Below are 18,150 nucleotides of genomic sequence, written 5' to 3' on the forward strand. Positions count from 1 at the left end.
TGTCCTGGCGGAGATGGAGCCCAGGCTAGCCGGAGACCAGAGTTGTAGCCCTTAGGAAGGCCTGGCCATCCACCGTCCCCCTCCCGACTCTGGCACAGCCCACGGGCAGTGAGGAGTGGTCTCCAAGAACTGCGACCCGGCTCCCCCTCTTGCTGGGGGCAGAGCCAGATCCGAGCGGCAGGCCAGCGGGCCAATGCAGGGCAGGCTCTGGGCCTGACAGCCAATCCGGGGCCGGGGGCACGGAGCTGGCAGGGAGGAGAGGAGCTGGAGCTTCGCGGAGCCGCGAGGCTGCTCGCCTCAGCCCCACCCCCGAGGTGGGTCCCGGCCGGCCAGTCCCTGTCCAGGCTGGCAGAGCGGGCGCTCTCGGCTGTGGGCGCTGTGACGTCGCGGGCCCAGCCCAGGGAGGTCCTCCCAGGGCGCCCAGGGAGGGCGGACCTTGGGTCGGACCCGCCGCCCCCAACCCCGGGGCCTGGGGGTCCCCCTCACCTTGCCCCGGCCTCCTGCCAGTCGCCACCACCCCTAGCCTCTCCCGCTGAGTTCGGCGCCCCAGAGAGGATTAAGTAAGTGCTGAGGTCGCCGCTTCTGTGCAAGAATGGAGGAATCACAGAGTCGCGAAGGTGGGGTTGGGGATTGGGGCAGGGAGGACTGATGAACCTGGTGGAGAATGGTATGCGGGTTCTTGGAGGTGGTGGTGCCCACCCCTTTCTCTCTGGCTTCCTTCTCTTGCCCTTTGGACCATGAGGCATTCCTGAACAGTGATGAGCAGGGCCCTTTCTCTCCTTTGGAGGGAAGAATAAACAGAGCCCCAGAGCAAGTGTTAAGGGTCTGGCCCAAGGTCACATCTGGGGTCAGCGGCAGAGCCAAGAAAGAGCCTGGGACTCCTGACGTGCCCAGCCTAGCTAGAGGAGGAGGACAGAGAGGGACGATGAGCTTCTCCCATCCCATGTTTCTGTGCCAGCCTTGCTCCTTCCTAAGAGGCCATCACTGGTGTGTGCACATCTCACACACACCCATACACCTGCACAGGGAGGCATCCCACATACACCCGTGAGCTAGCGCAGAGGTGTGTATGCAGCCATGAGCTGTGCATCCCTCCTATCCCTCGGCCTTCCCTTCTGCAGTTTGGCTGGGACCTCTTCCCACCCTGCCTTACCCAGGGCCTTTTGGCCTGGGAAGGCCAAAGTTACAGCCTAGACTGGGCACATCGCCCACCCTCTGCTCCCAAGGGAGGAGGGAAGGGGAAGAGAAGGCATCTCAGAGTGGGAGCTCCATCCCTGCCTCTGAAGATACGCTCCCCTTGATTTTCTCCTAGTCCCTGGCAGCCCCTATAGGGAGTCCAATGACCCAAGAGCCTACAGAGAAAGCCCACCAGAGGACCTGACTTTAGCCTCTCTCTCCTTCCTGTCTTCTGGTCTTGCCACACATGTCCCTGCCCTTACTCCAAGCACAAGCTGGACCACACAGCAGGCTGGGTCCAGGGGCTTCTGGGGCTCCCCTTTCCCAACTGGAGTGGCCAGAGGGAGAAGATCTAACATTTATTGGGTGCTTGCTGTGGATGAGGGTTGTACTGAGCTAAGTCATTTCTAGGGACTTGTTCATTCTGATATTTCAGTGACCCTATGACCCTTTCCGTGAGGGAGGTGTTCTTAATACCCCTACCTTAGACTCAGGAAAACTGAGACATGGAGAGGTGGAGTGACTTGCCTAGGGTCACCCAGTTAAGTGGCTGAACCGGAATTCAAAGACAAGCCTGTCTGACTTTCATGCAAGTGTTTTCCTCCAGGAAGGGAAAAAGCTGCAGTATTCTTTTCTCCAAGCAGGAGGTGAGGGATGTGGGGGGCAGGAAGTAAGAAGGTGAGCAGCATGGGGAGTAGGGGCTGGGGGTGGGGAATGAACTTTTTCTTTCAAACCTCCCCACTACTTTTCACATCTTCCAAGTATGATCACTATGATCATCTTACCCACAAAGAGGGGTCAGGGCTTCATTTTCATGTTCCTAAATCCACGTGGAATCCATAGATATATAAAGCACATGTCCTGATGTTCCCTGAACTTGGCCTTGCCCTCAAACTTTTATTTCCCCTGTGCCTTCAGGACTTAGGGGGACTTCATCTCCTCACAGAGTCCCATCCTCAGCCTCACGTTTTTTATTTTTTCCTTTCCAGCACCCAGGGAGGCAGGGAGCTCTCTTTATCCAAGGACGTGGCCCCTTGTATGGGTAGTGGGGGCCACAGGCTGGGACACCCCTGATGTCAGAAGTGAGTGGGCAGGTTGACTGACCGCAAGCAGTCCCTCAGCATCAGCATGGACTCCAGGATCCCATCTGCTAGGAGCTGGGTCAGCAGCCACCCACCCACCTCTGAACCTGACCTGGAGCCTGCCACAGATGGGCCAGCTTCCGAGACCACCACACTCAGCCCAGAAGCCACCAGCTTTAATGACACCAGAATCCCTGACGTGGCTGGTGGCACAGCCGGCGTGGGCACAATGCTTCTGTCCTTTGGGATCATCACAGTGATTGGCCTGGCTGTGGCCATGGTGAGAGCTGGGGCAGGCTGGGGCTGGCCCAGATGGCCCTCACTTGGCAGAGGGCGATCATTGTTTAGATTTTAGAGGATCTAATCAGAACACAATTGTCTGTTAGTGATAGTACAATCCCTTCCTTCCCCAGAGATTTCTTTACTGGGGTCCAGAGACCAGAGAGGCTGCCTCCAATTGGAAGAACCAGAAAAGGTTCTGAGGAATACATGGCATTTTGAGCTGGGCCATGAAGGCCACATAGGAGTTGGGGAGGAGGGTGTTGCAGGTGGAGGGTCCTGATGGGCAAAAGTTTGGAGGCAGACAGGAGGTTCTGTGAGCAGCAAGCAGGACAGTGAGGCAAGTGAGTGTGGGGATGCAATAGGAGTAGAGGCCAGAAGGCAATCGGGATAGATCGTGGACTGTAGAGTCCGAATGGGATGATCTAGGCATGGCAGGCTGCTGGCAGTGTTCATTCATTCATTCATTCATTCACTTGGCAATTCTTTACTGGGCACCTGCCCTGGACCAAGCCTTTGTGACCCCAGGGACTAGGGAGAAAAAGTCCTGCCCTGCAGTTCTTACAGGGAGTGAGAGATAGATAAAACCAAGGGTGCCAAGGGAATCCCGTAGGGACTGGATTAGGGAATTGGGTGGGGGTTGGGGGGACTTCCCAGGCTGGGTGGTCAGGGACAACTGAGGAGGCAACATTAGAGCTAAGACCTCACAGTGGAGGCCTGGCCCCAGTGTCACGGGAAGGGCAGAGTTGGGCAGACATCAGGGCAGAGGTGAGCTGGGGTGAGGGCTGCAGGTGTCCCCTGAGAGTGGATATGATGCTTCCAGATCTGGTATCTGCCGCTGAAGATATGGACTCTCCCCTGGGAATTCCCTGGTGGTCCAATGGTTAGGACTCAGCGCTTTAACTGCCGTGGCCCCAGGTTCAATCCCTGGTCAGGGAACTAAGATCTCACAAGTTGTGCAGCGTGGACAAAAAAAAAAAAATATATGGACTCTCCTCTTAAGATGATACATGGACACTCAGAATGTCACCGAGGGCCCATTGGAGATTGCGAGGACTGAGACCTGGAAGGTGGGAGGTGCACCTGAGGTCCCCCAACAGACCTGGCAATGGTGGCATTCTGCCTGCTGCCCCTCACAGGCTCTGATGGCTGGCCTTAGACTCAGGAGCATGTTGCTGTGACAAATAGGGCCGGATGATCCATTCATGGCTGGAGCTGCTGGTAAAACAGGGTCACCATATGGGCCCCACAGGCTCCGGATTGCTGCCAGGGACCAACTGCTGGCCAGTGGGCAGAGCCAGGATGCAACACACAGAGTGAGGCCGGGGCCTGAGCAGTCTCCTGGGGCAGGGGTGAGGCAGAATACCAGTGTTTGGCACCCATGTGGTGGTTAAGCAGGCTGAGACACCCTAACCTCAGGGGCAAAGCAGGGCCTAGAATCTGCCTTTGTCACTCTTGGCCAAAGATTTTGTCCTGGGAACTTGGGAAGACTTCCTTACTCTTCATTCTGGAGGAATATTCGGAGGGCCGGGGTGGATGGCCTTATCACCAAAAACGGAGAGGTAGGGAAGTTATGGGGCAAAGGCAGTGGAGGGCAGGAAACAGCTCCTGAGCAGGGGACAGGTCCGGAGATGTTCCTTAAGTACTACTTCCTCTCCCCTCATGCCAACCCTGAGCCAGGCCATGCTGGGTGCAAGGAGGAACAAATCAGTGCCAGGCCATGTGCCTCACGTAGGAGGAACAGTGGGGGAGGGCTTCCTGGAAGAGGTGGGGCTGCAGCTGGACAGTGAAGGGTAAGGAAGATTTGGAAAGGAAGGTATTTTGGGGGAGGGTGTTAGTAGTTGGGGCAGAGGGAGCCCCAGAAAATCCTGATTCTTGCCTCAGCAAGGGTGAGGGGTGGAGATTGGTTCTAGCCTCTCTTAAAGATCCTTCTGTATCACAGGGCAGGCAGGAGGGCTGAGAGGCGCGGGAGTACAGGGTACTGGGGCTGGAGCTGCTGCTTCAGGGCAGGCAGGGGCTATGCCAGAGACCTGGAGCTCCTGTTGCATCCCACCCACAAGAGAGCAAGGGCCATGCCAACATGTGACCTCCTGGAGGGGATGGGGGAGCAAGGGGCACTGCAGTTGCTTTCCGCCTTTGGGGTCCCCTGGGAATGAGCAGCAGGAGGAGCTCTGGGCCAGGCTGGAAACAAACCAGAGTCAAGCTATGAATGGGCCACAAAGAGTGTAGGAGCCACAGGGGGTTTGGGACAGACTCTAGGGACATGGCTTTCCCCCAGGCAGAAGCAGTCATGCTCCTGGTAGTCAAAAAACACCAGTTTAGGGATGAGCGAGATGGTGGCAGAGGTCCCTGGAGTTCCTGCTCCAGGTCCTGCAGAGGTCCCCAAGTCTCACCCCCTCCCTCCCTCCCCTTAGTGCTTTGTACCAGGATTTCCTGCTCTAGCCAGGAGCTCTTGGGTCTCAGATGTTTTCTCAGGCTGCCTAGGCCTTTATCTTCAAGTCATTACGATGGGGGTTAGTACCCAGGGGTCTTCCTAGGTTCCTCCAGCATCAGGGTTCAGGAGTTTGGTCTAGGCTGATGTCCAGGGGCTCAGCCCCTCCTCAGCCCCTGAGGGCCATCAGCCTCCCATGGAAACCCCAGGAAGCCAGCCCAGAGCCTTGCCTAGAGCCACTGCCCTGCAGAGTCTGGCCACTGCCTATCCTCTGTTCTTTTTGCCCATACATGGGGAGAAAATTTGCTCCTGGGGACAGCTGAGAGGAGGGGGTGTGCTGAAGTCCCCCCCCCCACCACTTCAGCCCTGAGGAGTCCGAGGCAGGCACTGAGTGGCTGGAGCCACAGTCAGTTTTGGCAGGGGTGGGCCCACGAGTCCCTAGGCCAGGCTTACCTGTGTGGTCTTCCCAGGCTGGCCTTCTCCCCACCTCTGAGTTCGGGCACTGTCAGCATCTAATAAACGTCAAATGGAAGCACAAATTTAGGATGTATGTGTCCCTGGGATGGGGTCGCTGAGGACATGGGGACCTAGAGTTCTCCCGTTCATCAGCCTCAGCATGTCCCCTGTCCTGAGGGACTGCTGGATTCATTAGGGCCTCCTTTCCTGGCCATTTGATGCTGCTCCTTCTCTTGCAGGTTTTGTACATCAGGAAGAAGAAGAGGTAACTCCCCATCTGCCACCCAAGACTCCAGCCCGTGGGCAATGCTGGGCTGGACTCCAGGGGACGTGGGTGGGAAAGGAGAGTCCCTCCACCATGAGGGTCCCTCTCCCTAGTGAGGGAGTCAGGGCCTCTTCTGCCCACTCGGGGTTGGGGGTAACCATTTTCCGCTGGGGAGGGCTGAGCCACCCTCGCCCTGCTGCCCTGAGCTCATGGCCACTGACTCCCCTTTCCCCACCCCGGCCCCTCAGAGGCTGGGGATCACACAAGGCCCTGGCTTAGGCAGTCCCCATGGCTCTCATGGATGATAGCTCTGTGGCCCATGGCCCCATCTGGTCCCACGAGTGGGTAACTATCCCTCCCAGGCCACCCATCCAAGGGGTAGAGCTAGTACTGTATGTGCAAAAATGTCTTTCATTGAATCCCAGGGGAAATTTTAGGACCCTAAACATGGTGGCGTCAGCTGGTCAGCAGGCAGCACCTGGAGGGCTGGTGGGAGCGAAAGGGCCTGCCCTGCCTGCCCTGCCTGCAGCAGTCTCTGCCCCCACCCCCCCAGGCTGGAGAAGCTGCGCCACCAGCTCATGCCTATGTACAACTTCGACCCCACGGAGGAGCAAGATGAACTGGAGCAGGAGCTGCTGGAGCATGGGCGGGACACTGCCTCCGTGCAGGCCACCGCCGCTGTGCAGGCCACGCAGGCCAAGGTGGGCACCGACCAGGCTCCTCCACCCAGCCTGCAGCCTGTCTGTGGCTCTTCCACCCCCACCCTCCCTCCTTTCCCGTGTAGCTTTCTAGCACCTGCCATGTGGTCAGTGGCAGCTATCGGGTATATGGATTTTGTCAGGTTTGTTTAGAAACTAGTAGAATTGCTCCTCGGCCACCCACAGACTCACTGCACAAGGCCAGGCCAGGGCAGCCCTGGGATCCAGCCTGGCTCTGTCCCGATAGCCTGGTCACCTTGGAAGCTCCACTGGCCTCTCTGAGCCTCAGTTTTCTCATCTGCAAGTGAAAATCCTGATTCTTGCCTCAGGTATGCCCCCTCAAACTAGAGGGAAAGCAGGAGAAGACTCATGGGAGGGATTGTTAGGGGGCTGAGACCCTGGGTTCTTCTGCTTCCTGAGAACCCAGTCCTGCGTGGGTTGTGAATGGCATCAGATTCTGGGGCAGTGGCACCTCTGAGTAGATTGGTGGGTTCCTAGTAGCTGGCAGACCCCACGCAGGTGCAGACCCTAGCCAGACTCACCTCCCATGTCCAAAGTGTTGGGTACCTGTGTGGTTATCCTGCCAGAGTCACTGGGCTGCCTGGCCACTTGCCACCAGTCCCTGAAATCCCCAGGGGCCAGAGCACCATGAGGAGGCCTGGTCTCCCCCTGACCCATGATACCCCTTTGCATCCCTCCTTGCCTTGACTGTACAGGTTGCTAAGGAACCTGGCTCCACAGTGGCAGAATTAAGAGACTGGGCTCAGGAAGAGTCCAGGCTGGGAGTCCCCTGGTTTTGCTACCAGTTCTTTGTCACCTGGATCAGGACTCATTCCCCCTTGGGATATTCAGGAAATTGGGCTGAGAACCTTGGTCCACCCAGCTCTTGGGACTACTGACTATTTGACGGTTGTTTCCTGTGCATCTCCATTGTGCCAGCCCCTGTGCCGCGGCTTTGGGGCTTGGCGGTACAGAGGTGAACACTGTCTGCTGGGAGAGGTCGATACATGCATAATTAATCCAGGCCCTGGGACCTGGGTTAAGTGCTGCAACTGGCTGAGGTGGCAGGGCAAGCTGGGGATGGCTGGGGGGAGGAGTCATCTGAGCCAGGTCGTATTTCTTGGCTGAGCTTGTGGGAGGGCATTCCAGGCAGAAGACATAGCTGGTGCCAAGCGCACGTGGGCACCAGAGGGTGGAGGGGACTGGGCCAGAGAGTGCATGGCCTTGGTCAAGGTCCCTGATGCCCCTGACTGTCTCTCTGCAGACCACTCTCCCCTCTCAGGGCCCAATGCAGAGGCCTAGCCGGCTGGTGTTCACCGATGTAGCCAATGCCATCCACGCGTGAGGAGCCCAGGGACAGGCCTGGACCTCTGATGAAGATACCTGACACAGTGCCCTCAGCTGCCCACTCTGAGATCATTAGGACCTACTCTAAGGACCTGCCCTGCCAAGGCCTCAGCTATTTTGAGGACCCAGCTGCTGACTCTCCAGGCTCTAAAAGAGGCCCCTGGCCAGGTTGGGCATATGGCCACTGATGTCCCCTGACCTGAGGGCCCTGGCATGCAGAGCATCCCTCGTAAGGCTTCCTTATGCTGTCTGGCTTCCTTGTGCCCTTCCCAGACCCCTCACATCAGGGTCTGCTCCTCTAATGTGGAGGAAATGGGGGGAGGTGTGGGATGGGAGGGGGAAGGGAAGGAGAGTAAGGGGGTTCCCGTCCATCAGGGAGAGACATATCTTTGGAATCTGGAGTCTCCTCTGGGGTGGGGAGAGGCAGCCACCCAGGTCTCAGGCACATGGTATGGTGGTACCCTGGGAGAGGCTCAGGGATAGAGCTGAAACTGCCCAGTGGACAAGGATGCCAGGAGGAGGGCTACTCATACCCAAGGTCAGTCCATATTACAGGGATCCATGAGGTCTTGCAGCCATCCCTCCATGGTGGTCGGCTATTGGCTGGGCCCAAGCTAGGATGAGAGCTGAGGGGAAAGGGAGGTGGGGGAGCAGGTGTGGAGGGATGCAGTGCCCAGACCTGCTGGAAGGCCTCCTGCATGCGCATGAAGGTGCCCACCTGCAGACATGTGCCTGTCCCAGCACAGGGGGCAGGATGGAGACCCCTGCACTGGCTCCACCCTCCAAGCCAACCCCCACCCCATGGTGTGTAGAGGAACATTAAGTAGGCCACCTTCTCCACCTTCAGTGTTCAGGGACTGAAGGGAGAGGGAAGCAAAGGCAAGGGTCCACTGCCCACCACATCCCTTCACTGGGCTCTAAAAGCCAGGTAACCTGCTTCTGGAACAGTCCCCTGTCTTGGTGTTTATCGGGGACCTGGGGTTGGGGGAGAGACTATTGGTCGGAGGGTGGTGGTCGCCAGCTGCAGGCTAGCAGGGGAAGTCCTCAGTGCCTGAAACAGGGTGGGGGTAGCCCCTTGGAAAACAGACCTAAGAGACCTAGTCTGGGTTTTGATCACACAACCCACCTACCCATTGTCCACCCACCCCATGCCCCGCAGGAATTCTGCCAGGTTGGGGCATCTGGGCAAGGCACTGGGTCAAGCCAGACCCCAAGAGCTGGGCACTTCTCCGCTGGGCACGCATGTGCACCTGAGCAGGCACAGACGCACGCCCCTGTGCCCAGCCTCGCCGCCGTCACTGTCCTCCGCTGGTTGGCGGGGACGTGAGGGTGGCAAATGCGAGGTGTCAGGCTATGAGGGCCTAGGAGGACTTCATGGGGAAGGTTCTGGATTTATTTCCTCCTCTAGATGCTATAAATACGTTAGCATTTGAGCCAACTGGAGGGCTGTGGGTAATTTAGGATGCACAGAAGCTGTAATTTAACTCATAGCATCTCCATGTGAGAGCATTAAAGATGTAATTAAGACGTTTACACAAAGAGAGTGTGAGCCTGTGACACTGGGGATGTGAAACCCCAGGAGGGGTGGGATGGGTGAGGGGCTGCGGGGGGGATGGTCGCTTGGATCCCAGCTATGAGGCAGAAGCCCAGCTGGCTTTCCTCGATCTATCCAATGAGTTGCCTCTGGTCCTGAGTTCAAGGCTGCTCTGGGGCCTCGTGCCTCAGCTGTGGAATGGGGTCACAATGCCTGCCATCCCCTTAGTTGGAGAGGCCAAGTGGACAGGACCTATGGGACCAGAGGAGGGAGGAGGCTTGAGCCCCAGGGGCCAGGGGGAGGTGCGGTGCCTCAGGACCCATAGGAGCTGGGTGTGAAACACAAAAGAGAACTAAATAATGTGGTCTTTCCCAGAGCACAGGGGTGCAGGGGATGGGTGGTGTTGGGAAGCCACAAGGGTTATGTGTGGGGAACCCACCTGCAGTGTTCAGAAGGGTTTGGAGGGGTTGGTCACTAGTGTGACCTAATGCCCTAGTTTTCCCAGGACTGCACAATTTTAGCATTGAAAATCTCACAAACCAGGACTTTAAGTGACATCCTGACCCTCTGCTAAAGAACTGAGCCTTCAGGCTAGCATAAGTGGAAACGAGGAGGGGGTGAGCCCCAATCGCATGGTGGAGGGCTGGGCTGGACCTGGGGGTTGCAGGACAGGGCCTTGGGTAAGAGTGAGGGCCCCAAGCATCCCATGGGCCTCCCACACTGGGGTCAGACAGCCGGGCCTTTCAGTGACAAGCCTGGTCTTGGGGAGGGGTCTCCTTTCCTCAGCAGACTGACAGAGGATTTCTGAGGGTGAGGGGAGATGTGATGTGTGGGCTGTGCACCCCCATCCTGTTGGATAGCCCCTCAACCCAAGAATGTGGGAGCTGCAGAGGACCCAATGTCTGGGGGACCCTAAAAATGGAGTCCGGAGAGTAAGGCTGGCACCCAGGGACCAGAGCCTGGGATGGGGGCTCCGGGAGGACCCCTGTCCCCATTCTCTCCCACTGCCTGCCCCAGACCCCTGTCCTGGTTGGGTGGGTTTGGCTAGGTGATGGACACAGGGCAGCTTTCTCTGGGTGATGGGGGCCGCTTCCTCCTCCTTTGTCCCCTCACGTCACCCCCTCTTCCCTTCCACCCACCTTCTGTTTTCTAGCTCTCACTCCTGGAGGAAAACCAAATGCCCCCCAAAGTTCCCAGGTCTTCCACAGAGTATGGGATCAATAAACAATGGGATAAAATGTTCCAGGTGACGTGTCCTCCATGTGACCATGGGCCTGGTGGACTGACCAGAAAGCTCCTCACTGCCCTCAGCCCGGCAGACGGGGTGAGACGGCGCTGCCTGCCTGCCATTACTACTCCTGGTGGTGACTGTTACAAGGGGGCCCTTGGGAGCTGCTCCCCTGGCCCCCAGCCCTGTACGCACATCAATACATGAAACCCCTCCTCACGGGTAGCAACCGGAGTTTTGGGCAGAAGCTGCGGCGGTTACAGTGGGTGGTATGAGGGTGGATGTGGAGCGGCGCCTTCAGAGGAGGCCATCTTGTTTAATCAAGTGAAGTGTCACCTTCGAGCCAAAGTGAAAACAATAATCCCGTTGCCTGGCTGCAGGCAGATGCCAGAGACGCCTTCAGAATGTAAAGGAAAGTTCCTGTGGGGATGAGCACAGAAACTCCTGTAGAGCAGTCTGACCTTGCAATGGGTTCCTTCCAGAAACATCACTGAGCCCCACAGGGGGCCCAGCACCAAACCAGTCTCTGCATCGCCATTTGAGATGGGAGGAAACAGATGTCAAATAGGAAGAAAGGATGAGAGAGAGAGAGAGAGAGAGAGAGAGTGTGTGTGTGTGTGTGTTTCAAGTGTATCCACAAACACTCTAAGTCTACAACTATATGAAAAAGAAGGCAGGAAGAGGGTCCAGTGTGCCTGGGGGTGTTCAGAGGCTGAGAGCAGACACTGCCACCCTATCCTATCCAGCTGCACCCCGCAGCAGGCCTCAGTGTGAGGGGCCTTGGCTGAGAATATCTGAGGGAACCCCAGGAGCATCCCCCTCCCTCCTGGCCTCCGAGGGCTCAGGACAGGGGGCAAGTGCAGCCAGGGGCATCTGTGGTCATACAGAGGACACTCTTGAGAGGCCAGAGATGCTGATACCCACAATGGCTGGGGGAGGTGGGCTGTCTCACTCCTGTTTCATCAGTGAGGAGCCAGGGGAGAGTAGCCCAGGGCTCTGTGTACAGCTGGTGCAGGGCACGCTGGGGCCAGGGTTTGAACCTGGTACATCCTGGGCCCACAGCCCACAGCTCATGTGGCCCAGGCAGGCCTTGATATGGAGGACAGCAACACAGCCTGCACCTACCAGCGTGGCCCAAAGTGCTCCAAACTCCTACCTCCCTTTAACCGGACAGGAGGCTGGGCATGTCCTGCGACCTATGCCTAGGTATTTCAGGGGAAAGGGCCATAGATTCAGTCCAGCTTTGCAAGGCCAGGGCTAGGACTAGGTCCCCTTTGAGGCTCCGTGACAGCCTGGATCCCAGCCCCATTTCCTCCAGGTGTACATATGTGGCGCAGAATGGAAGGCCATGTCCTTGTCTGCACCCCTCTGTTCTAATACATGGTCGCTGCATACCAGCACCTCCCCCCTGGGGCTGCCAAAGCCCCACAGATCACTGTCAAGGAGCACCCAGTCTCCCAGTCTCTCACACCACTAATCCAGCTCCCACCTTCCTGGATGGCAACATGGATGGATGTGCCCACCTGCTTGAGCTTCCCCAGTGCTCTCAGTGACATCCAGGCTGAGGCCCAGTCAGTCCCCTCAGCTTCTCCTACCCAGCCACCTCTGGGATCTGACCTGTGAGAATGTAGAGAGGGGACAACAGTAGATGTCCCAGCCCTTAGGGTTGATGGGCCTCCTGTCCTCTGGCCACTGGTCAAACAGGAGAGGAGGGACATTCACCCTGGCCATTCCCACCCACCCAGCCCTTACTGTACTTCTGTTGGAGGCCTGGAGGCCTGCGTTAGGAAGGGTAGGCAGGTCTCCTTCCTGGGAGTGCAGCTAGAGATAAAGGGACTGCAGTAATAACAGTGTCAATAATAATAACAGTAATAATAATGATGTGTGGTTTATTGAGCTCCTGCCACGTGCCAGGTACAGTGGACCGGCTCACTGAGGGAGGGCCAGGTCAGTGTTCCCCATTGCCATTCACATGTGTTCACAGCTGGACAATGGCCAGAAAGGGCCTTGGGCCACCTCAAGGGCCAGAATCTGGTCCCAGTAACTGCTACCTTTGATTGGCCTGATCCCGGCACAATCTCACTTTATTCCCAGTGTCCTTCTGTGGGGTATACTGTCACCCATCTTACAGAGGAAGAGATCTAGCACCCAGAGACTAGGGTCATCAGGCTCAGGCTCAGAGCCAGGGGATTGGCTCTTCCTCTATGCCATTTGAGAAAGAAGTGTCAGACAAGGCCTAGAAACAGGAGGGTGCTGGGGCCTGATGGGGCACCCAGGAGGCACGGCCCACTTGGCTCCCCAATCTGCCTTCCAGCCTCCAATGTGCTCCTGTGCTGCCACCTGCTGGCATCTATAGGCACTGCAGGTGGCCTTCCTGTCCCCCACCGTCAGCCCAGTCACCCGTTTGGTGGCCCCGAGTGCACCTCTGGCCCCATCCTTGGTTTCCTCCCCTGCCTCTCCCCCATGTGGCGTGGAGAGCAGCCCTCACACTGCAGGTCCTGACATGGGGGATCATCTGGCAGGGCAGGGACTAGAGGTGAAAGGGAGCATAGGGTTCAGAATGTCAGGAGCCACTCAGGTGCTGATACTACACTCGCACCAACCTGAACGTGAATGTCTCCTCAAATCTGTGCCCTGGGTGCCTCATTCGCCTCATCCTAGTCCCGGCCCTGCTATTCAGGCCCCTCTTGGTCAGGACCCAGGAGGCAGACACTGAACCTCCGTCCCACCACCACTCACTCCCATGCCAGCAGGCTGGAGGCCCCAGAAGGCCAAGCAAGGGGAGTGTGGGCCTCTCTCTGGCAGAGCTCGCACAGATGCTCTTTACCCAGAGGAGGCTGAGAACACCAGATTATGAGAGACTTAAGGGACTTAGCAGCGGCTCGATAACTAGTCAATAAGGTGACGCTCTGAAGCCCCAGGTGAAGGAGGAGGACAAGATTCCTGCCGTAAATCCCTGTGGGCAGCTCAGACCTGAAGTGTGTGTGTGAACCTCCCGCAGCACTTGCAGACAAAATCAGACCCCATTTAATCCCCCAGCAACCCCAGAGTATGGGCACCAGTTGTGCCCTCATATTATACATGGGGAAACTGAGGCACGGAGCAGTAGGGTAACGGCATGAGGCAGGGCCTGGATTTTACCTCAGGTGGGTTAACCCCAGAGCTCACACCCAAGACTCCCAAAGAAGGTAAGAATGTTCTCTGGAGAAAGAGCTGCCCCCTCCTCTCACCACTTGTTCATTCTCTTCAACCATTCCCAACTCCTCCACACCAGGCCCTCTGCTGGACCCTGGGGCCGAGGTGCACCCAGAAGGGGCTGGCCTTAGAAGAGTCCTACGCAGCGTGTGAGCCAGAACAGCGACGATGACAGCAACAACTAACAACTCACCCCTCTCTAGGAAATGACAAGAGACACAACATCACTTCTGACTAGGGGCAAGGCAAGGCTTTCATTGTGCCGGGCCTTGTGCTGGGTTTGTTTGGACACAAGGTCACAATGGATGTTTCGGGCTGGGCAGGGACACGGTGTAAGGGACGATGGGCTTCCTCACAGCCATGACACTAGCAATGGAGATGACCCCCACAAACATGCGGCGCCTACCTTGTGCTGGGCCAGCCCTATGTGCCACACCCTCTCTCCCTCTCTACTGAGTACCCCCTTTCTTCACACCGGTGCTGTTAGGGGAGTGGATCTGTCAGACTGCTCTGTGAGGATCACCAGACCAAGGGTGCTGCTGGAAGACTCCCCCAGAGAGACCACACTCACCTCCACTCCGCCAGAGGGACCCAGGAGGCCTGTTCCCACACCCAAGTTGTCCCCTGCCCAAGCCTCAGTGGGTAAGTGGACCAGTTTCCTTTGGTGGAGGAAGGCAAGAGTACTCTGTTTGGAGCCCTTCCCAATGTGACCAGCAGATGGCGGTGCACTCCCAGATTATAGGCCTGGCTTGTGGGGCCAGTTTGAGGAGTGCTCTGGATGAAACTTGGCCTTGAGCCCTTTTTCAGGAGACTGGGAGTCTAGGTGGCTGGTGCACTGAAGCTCTTTGCTTCCTCCCTGCCAGGAGCAGGTCTGGATGGGGGCTGGGTCATGGAGACTGTCTACTCATGGCTGTGTCCTGAGCCTCCAGAATGGAGCCTGGTACCTGGTAGGTGCTCAGGGCTATTCACTGAACGGAGGATTGGTAAGTGGTTCTTGCCTCATGAGAATTAAATGAGTTAATATATAAAAAGCACGTGGAAAGACTTCAATAAATGTGTGCACGTCTTTGAACTTTTATTATGGATGGTCCCCACCCATTTTGGAAAGTCTAAGCTGTGGGCCCCGTCCTGGTATCTAGATAGCTTCTCCCAGCAGGGGATAAAGACTGAACCCCAAAGCCTCACCATTCAGCAGAGCAGCCCTTGTGGGCATTTGGAGACAGGAAAGATCTGTGCCAAGCCCTGAGGGTGGCACAGGGACTGGGGCCCCCTCTACTTCACCAGGCATCTTCCATAGGCAGAGGAGAAAGCCACCCTTCTCCTGTCCCTGACCAGGCTGGCCTGCTGACAGGTTCAGCTGCTGGAGGTTGGGCAGGGGTGAGGCTGGGGGCCATGCCCTTTCGTGGTCATGGCCAAGCTCACGGTATCTGCAGGTTAACTCCCTCCTGGAACTTTCTCACTGCCACCTGTGCCTGCCCTGGGATCTCTACTGTAAATTCCTATCCCATCTTTATCTCAAATCCTAGCTCCTTTCAGTGCCCACCAGGGTATCACACAGAAAGACGAAAACCGTCTCTCCCCTCCCCCCATTATGGAGGCTTCTTGCCACTGATTTCTTACGAGATCGATTAGCTATCCCACCTGTAGCTGAGTTTCAAGACTAAGTGACTTGTCTTCGGTCACAAAGGATTTGAACCTAGCTCTGTGGGAATCCTAGGCCACTCTCTGAATGGGTCTGGTTCATCCCTGCCTCCCCCATGGCAGGTCCCGCTCTGGGCTGGACTTTAGGTGGATTCCTGGGTACGTCACCGAGAGTTCCCCTCCTTTTAGCTCCTGCATCCCCATGAATGAACACATGAGATGGGGAATTTGCTGCCTGCAGCAGCTAAGCTGTATGGCTGGGGAGGGCAGGAGCTGCACCATCTCATCCCCATACATCATCTCCAACAAGGCAGATAGCAGGAAACAAGCCGCTCCCGCAAAGTGATTACTGATGATAAAGTGCCACAGGCAGCCTGACTCTGAAGAAGAGGTGGTGGACCTGGCTCCAGGCCCTCCTTCAGCTATCAAGAGGGGTACAACTAATGGCAAATCAGCTCTGCCTTCCACTGTGGGTGCTGGTGCCAGGTGTCCCAGAGACCCCACCCCCACCCCCCCGGGACAACTGGACTTACCTGAATGCCCATTGCTGCAGGAACCAGCTGGTCTGAATCCCGGTTCAGCCACCGTGTGACCCCTGGCAAATCCCTGAACCTCTTGCCTCAGTTTCCTCATCTGTAAAGTGTAAAACAGGTCCTACTTGATAGGCTTAAGAGTTCATGTTTGTATGAAAAAGAGATTCAGGAACAATGAGGTCCTGCGTGGAGAACAAACTATGAGCTTTTTCTTTCCTGCCTACACATGCTCTCCCCTCACACAGATGTCCATAAACTCTGCTACAGCATAGAGTAATTGGGCTACACTGCCCTGCCCCTTCCAATCCCATGTAGAGCAGACACTGTTGCCTCCCCAAAGGCAAAAGGACCAAAGACAGGCAGCAACTCTCACCAGTGTACCAAGCAGTCCTCGTGCTTAAACCGGGCCTAAACTTAGAATCACCTGGAGTTAAAACAACGTGGATACTCCCACCCAGTTCAATAGACAGGCTCTGTGGGGAGGGCACAGGTGATGTTATTGCTAAATACTCGTCATGTAATACTAATGGGAAACTGCATGGGAACCACGCAGCAAACATTTCTTCCAAAGCTTTAAAGTGCATACAAATTTGGGGGGAATCAGGACCCCACTCTAAGTTATGATTCTCCTGTGGGGCTCACGAAATGGCATCTTTAATAAGTTTTTTCTTGGTGCAGATGTTACTCTCTCAGACCCGTATCCAGTAGCACTGAGCTAGAGTTATCAGTCAGAGCACACCTGAGACCACTGAGTACCGTGAAGGTTTGGGTTAGGAACTTCCAGAAGTGCTGGTTCCCTGGGCCTGATTCCTAGGGGCTGAGCTCCTCCTGGAATAGGTGCGGCTTTGCTGTTGCCTACGGGAGATGCTGCTGGGTTGGTGGAAATCACATGGTGGGTTTATTTGTTTATTTTTTAATATTTATTTATTTATTTATTTATTTTGGCTGTGCTGGGTCTTAGTTGCAGCATGCATGTGGGATCTAGTTCCCCTACCAAAGATCGAACCCAGGCCCTCTGCATTGGGAGTGCAGAGTCTTACCCACTGGACCACCAGGGAAGTCCCCACATGGTGGGTTTAGGATTGTGTTAGGGGTCGCCCTTAGAAATCTACCCAAAGGTACCCATAGTCCTCAGGTCCTTTAGCTCCCTCTCCTCTCAGGGCCCACTTCACCCACAGGACTACCTGGGAGCAGGGCATGACCACTTGTCCTCAGGTGACCTAAGACTCCATACCCCGAAAAATCCAGAGCAAGAAGTTGTTTACATCACAGATCTGTTTGAAAATAAACCAAAGGCAGCAATGGAGGGTGGATTAATATTTTGTGCTGGGAATGGACAGAAGCCTTTGAAAATGATGCCATGGGGCTTCCCTGGTGGCACAGTGCTTGAGAATACATCTGCCAATGCAGGGGACATGAGTTCGAGCCCTGGTCCGGGAAGATCCCACGTGCTGCAGAACAACTAAGCCCGTGCGCCACAACTACTGAGCCTGCGCTCCAGAGCCCGCGAGCCACAACTACTGAGCCTGTGAGCCACAACTGCTGAAGCCCGCGTGCCTAGAACCCGTGCTCCGCAACAAGAGAAGCCACTGCAAAGAGAAGCCCGCGCACCACAACGAAGAGTAGCCCCCGCTCACTGCAACTAGAGAAAAGCCCACGTGCAGCAACGAAGACCCAACGCAGCCAAAAATAAATAAATAAATGAATAAATTCATGTTTTAAAAAAGAAAATGATGCCATGAATGCATATTTGATGATTAACAAAGGAATTCGTGATCTATGTTAAGTAATAAAGCACATTATAACTGAACAAAAGGAAGAGTTCATGTTTGTAGAGGGCCTGGAACAGTGCCTGACACATAGGAAACACTAGGTAAATAATTTGTTAAATAAATAACACACTAAAGATCCAAACGGTAGTCCAAGGGGTACAGACCTTCACAGGAGTGGGAATTTCTGAATCACATATAGACTCAGCCTTCCAGCGCCCTGGGGCTGCAGGTCCACCTGGTTCGGATTGTACCTCCTGGCTCAAACTCCGGTCTTGCCCTCTAAACTCTCCCAAGGAGCCCAAGATCTAAAGTTGCCTCTACCCAGCAGCTGCTTTTTCCTCTTAGATTCTACTTTATTTGGTTAAAACTCAGAAACTAACCACCAATTCATGTTCCCCCATCTCCTTCTCTCTGAAGAAGGCAGTTCCCCAGAGACACTTGTGGCCCCACCAAGTCCCCCACTGCCAGGTGGGTGCAGGGTGGGGGGCAGTCTCCTGCTCCATACTTGACCTG

At 56.0% G+C, this 18,150-nt stretch overlaps 1 protein-coding gene across 2 annotated transcripts; it reads left to right on the forward strand.

Annotated features, from left to right (window-relative positions):
- Window positions 1-336: 336 nt before the first annotated feature.
- Window positions 337-8,026, forward strand: C12H3orf18 (chromosome 12 C3orf18 homolog). Of its 2 annotated transcripts, none has more exons than XM_068558231.1 (5): window positions 337-617; window positions 2,166-2,538; window positions 5,664-5,689; window positions 6,243-6,390; window positions 7,652-8,026. In XM_068558231.1, exons 2-5 carry the CDS (start codon window positions 2,305-2,307, stop codon window positions 7,730-7,732), a joined length of 489 nt encoding a protein of 162 aa, XP_068414332.1. In that variant the 5' UTR covers window positions 337-617; window positions 2,166-2,304; the 3' UTR covers window positions 7,733-8,026. The 2 variants fall into 2 exon arrangements, with proteins under 2 accessions (XP_068414332.1, XP_068414331.1); XM_068558230.1 differs by having other exon boundaries at window positions 337-560.
- Window positions 8,027-18,150: the final 10,124 nt, after the last annotated feature.

The sequence above is a fragment of the Eschrichtius robustus genome, chromosome 12 (assembly GCF_028021215.1).
Source record: "Eschrichtius robustus isolate mEscRob2 chromosome 12, mEscRob2.pri, whole genome shotgun sequence".
Taxonomy (NCBI): domain Eukaryota; kingdom Metazoa; phylum Chordata; class Mammalia; order Artiodactyla; family Eschrichtiidae; genus Eschrichtius; species Eschrichtius robustus.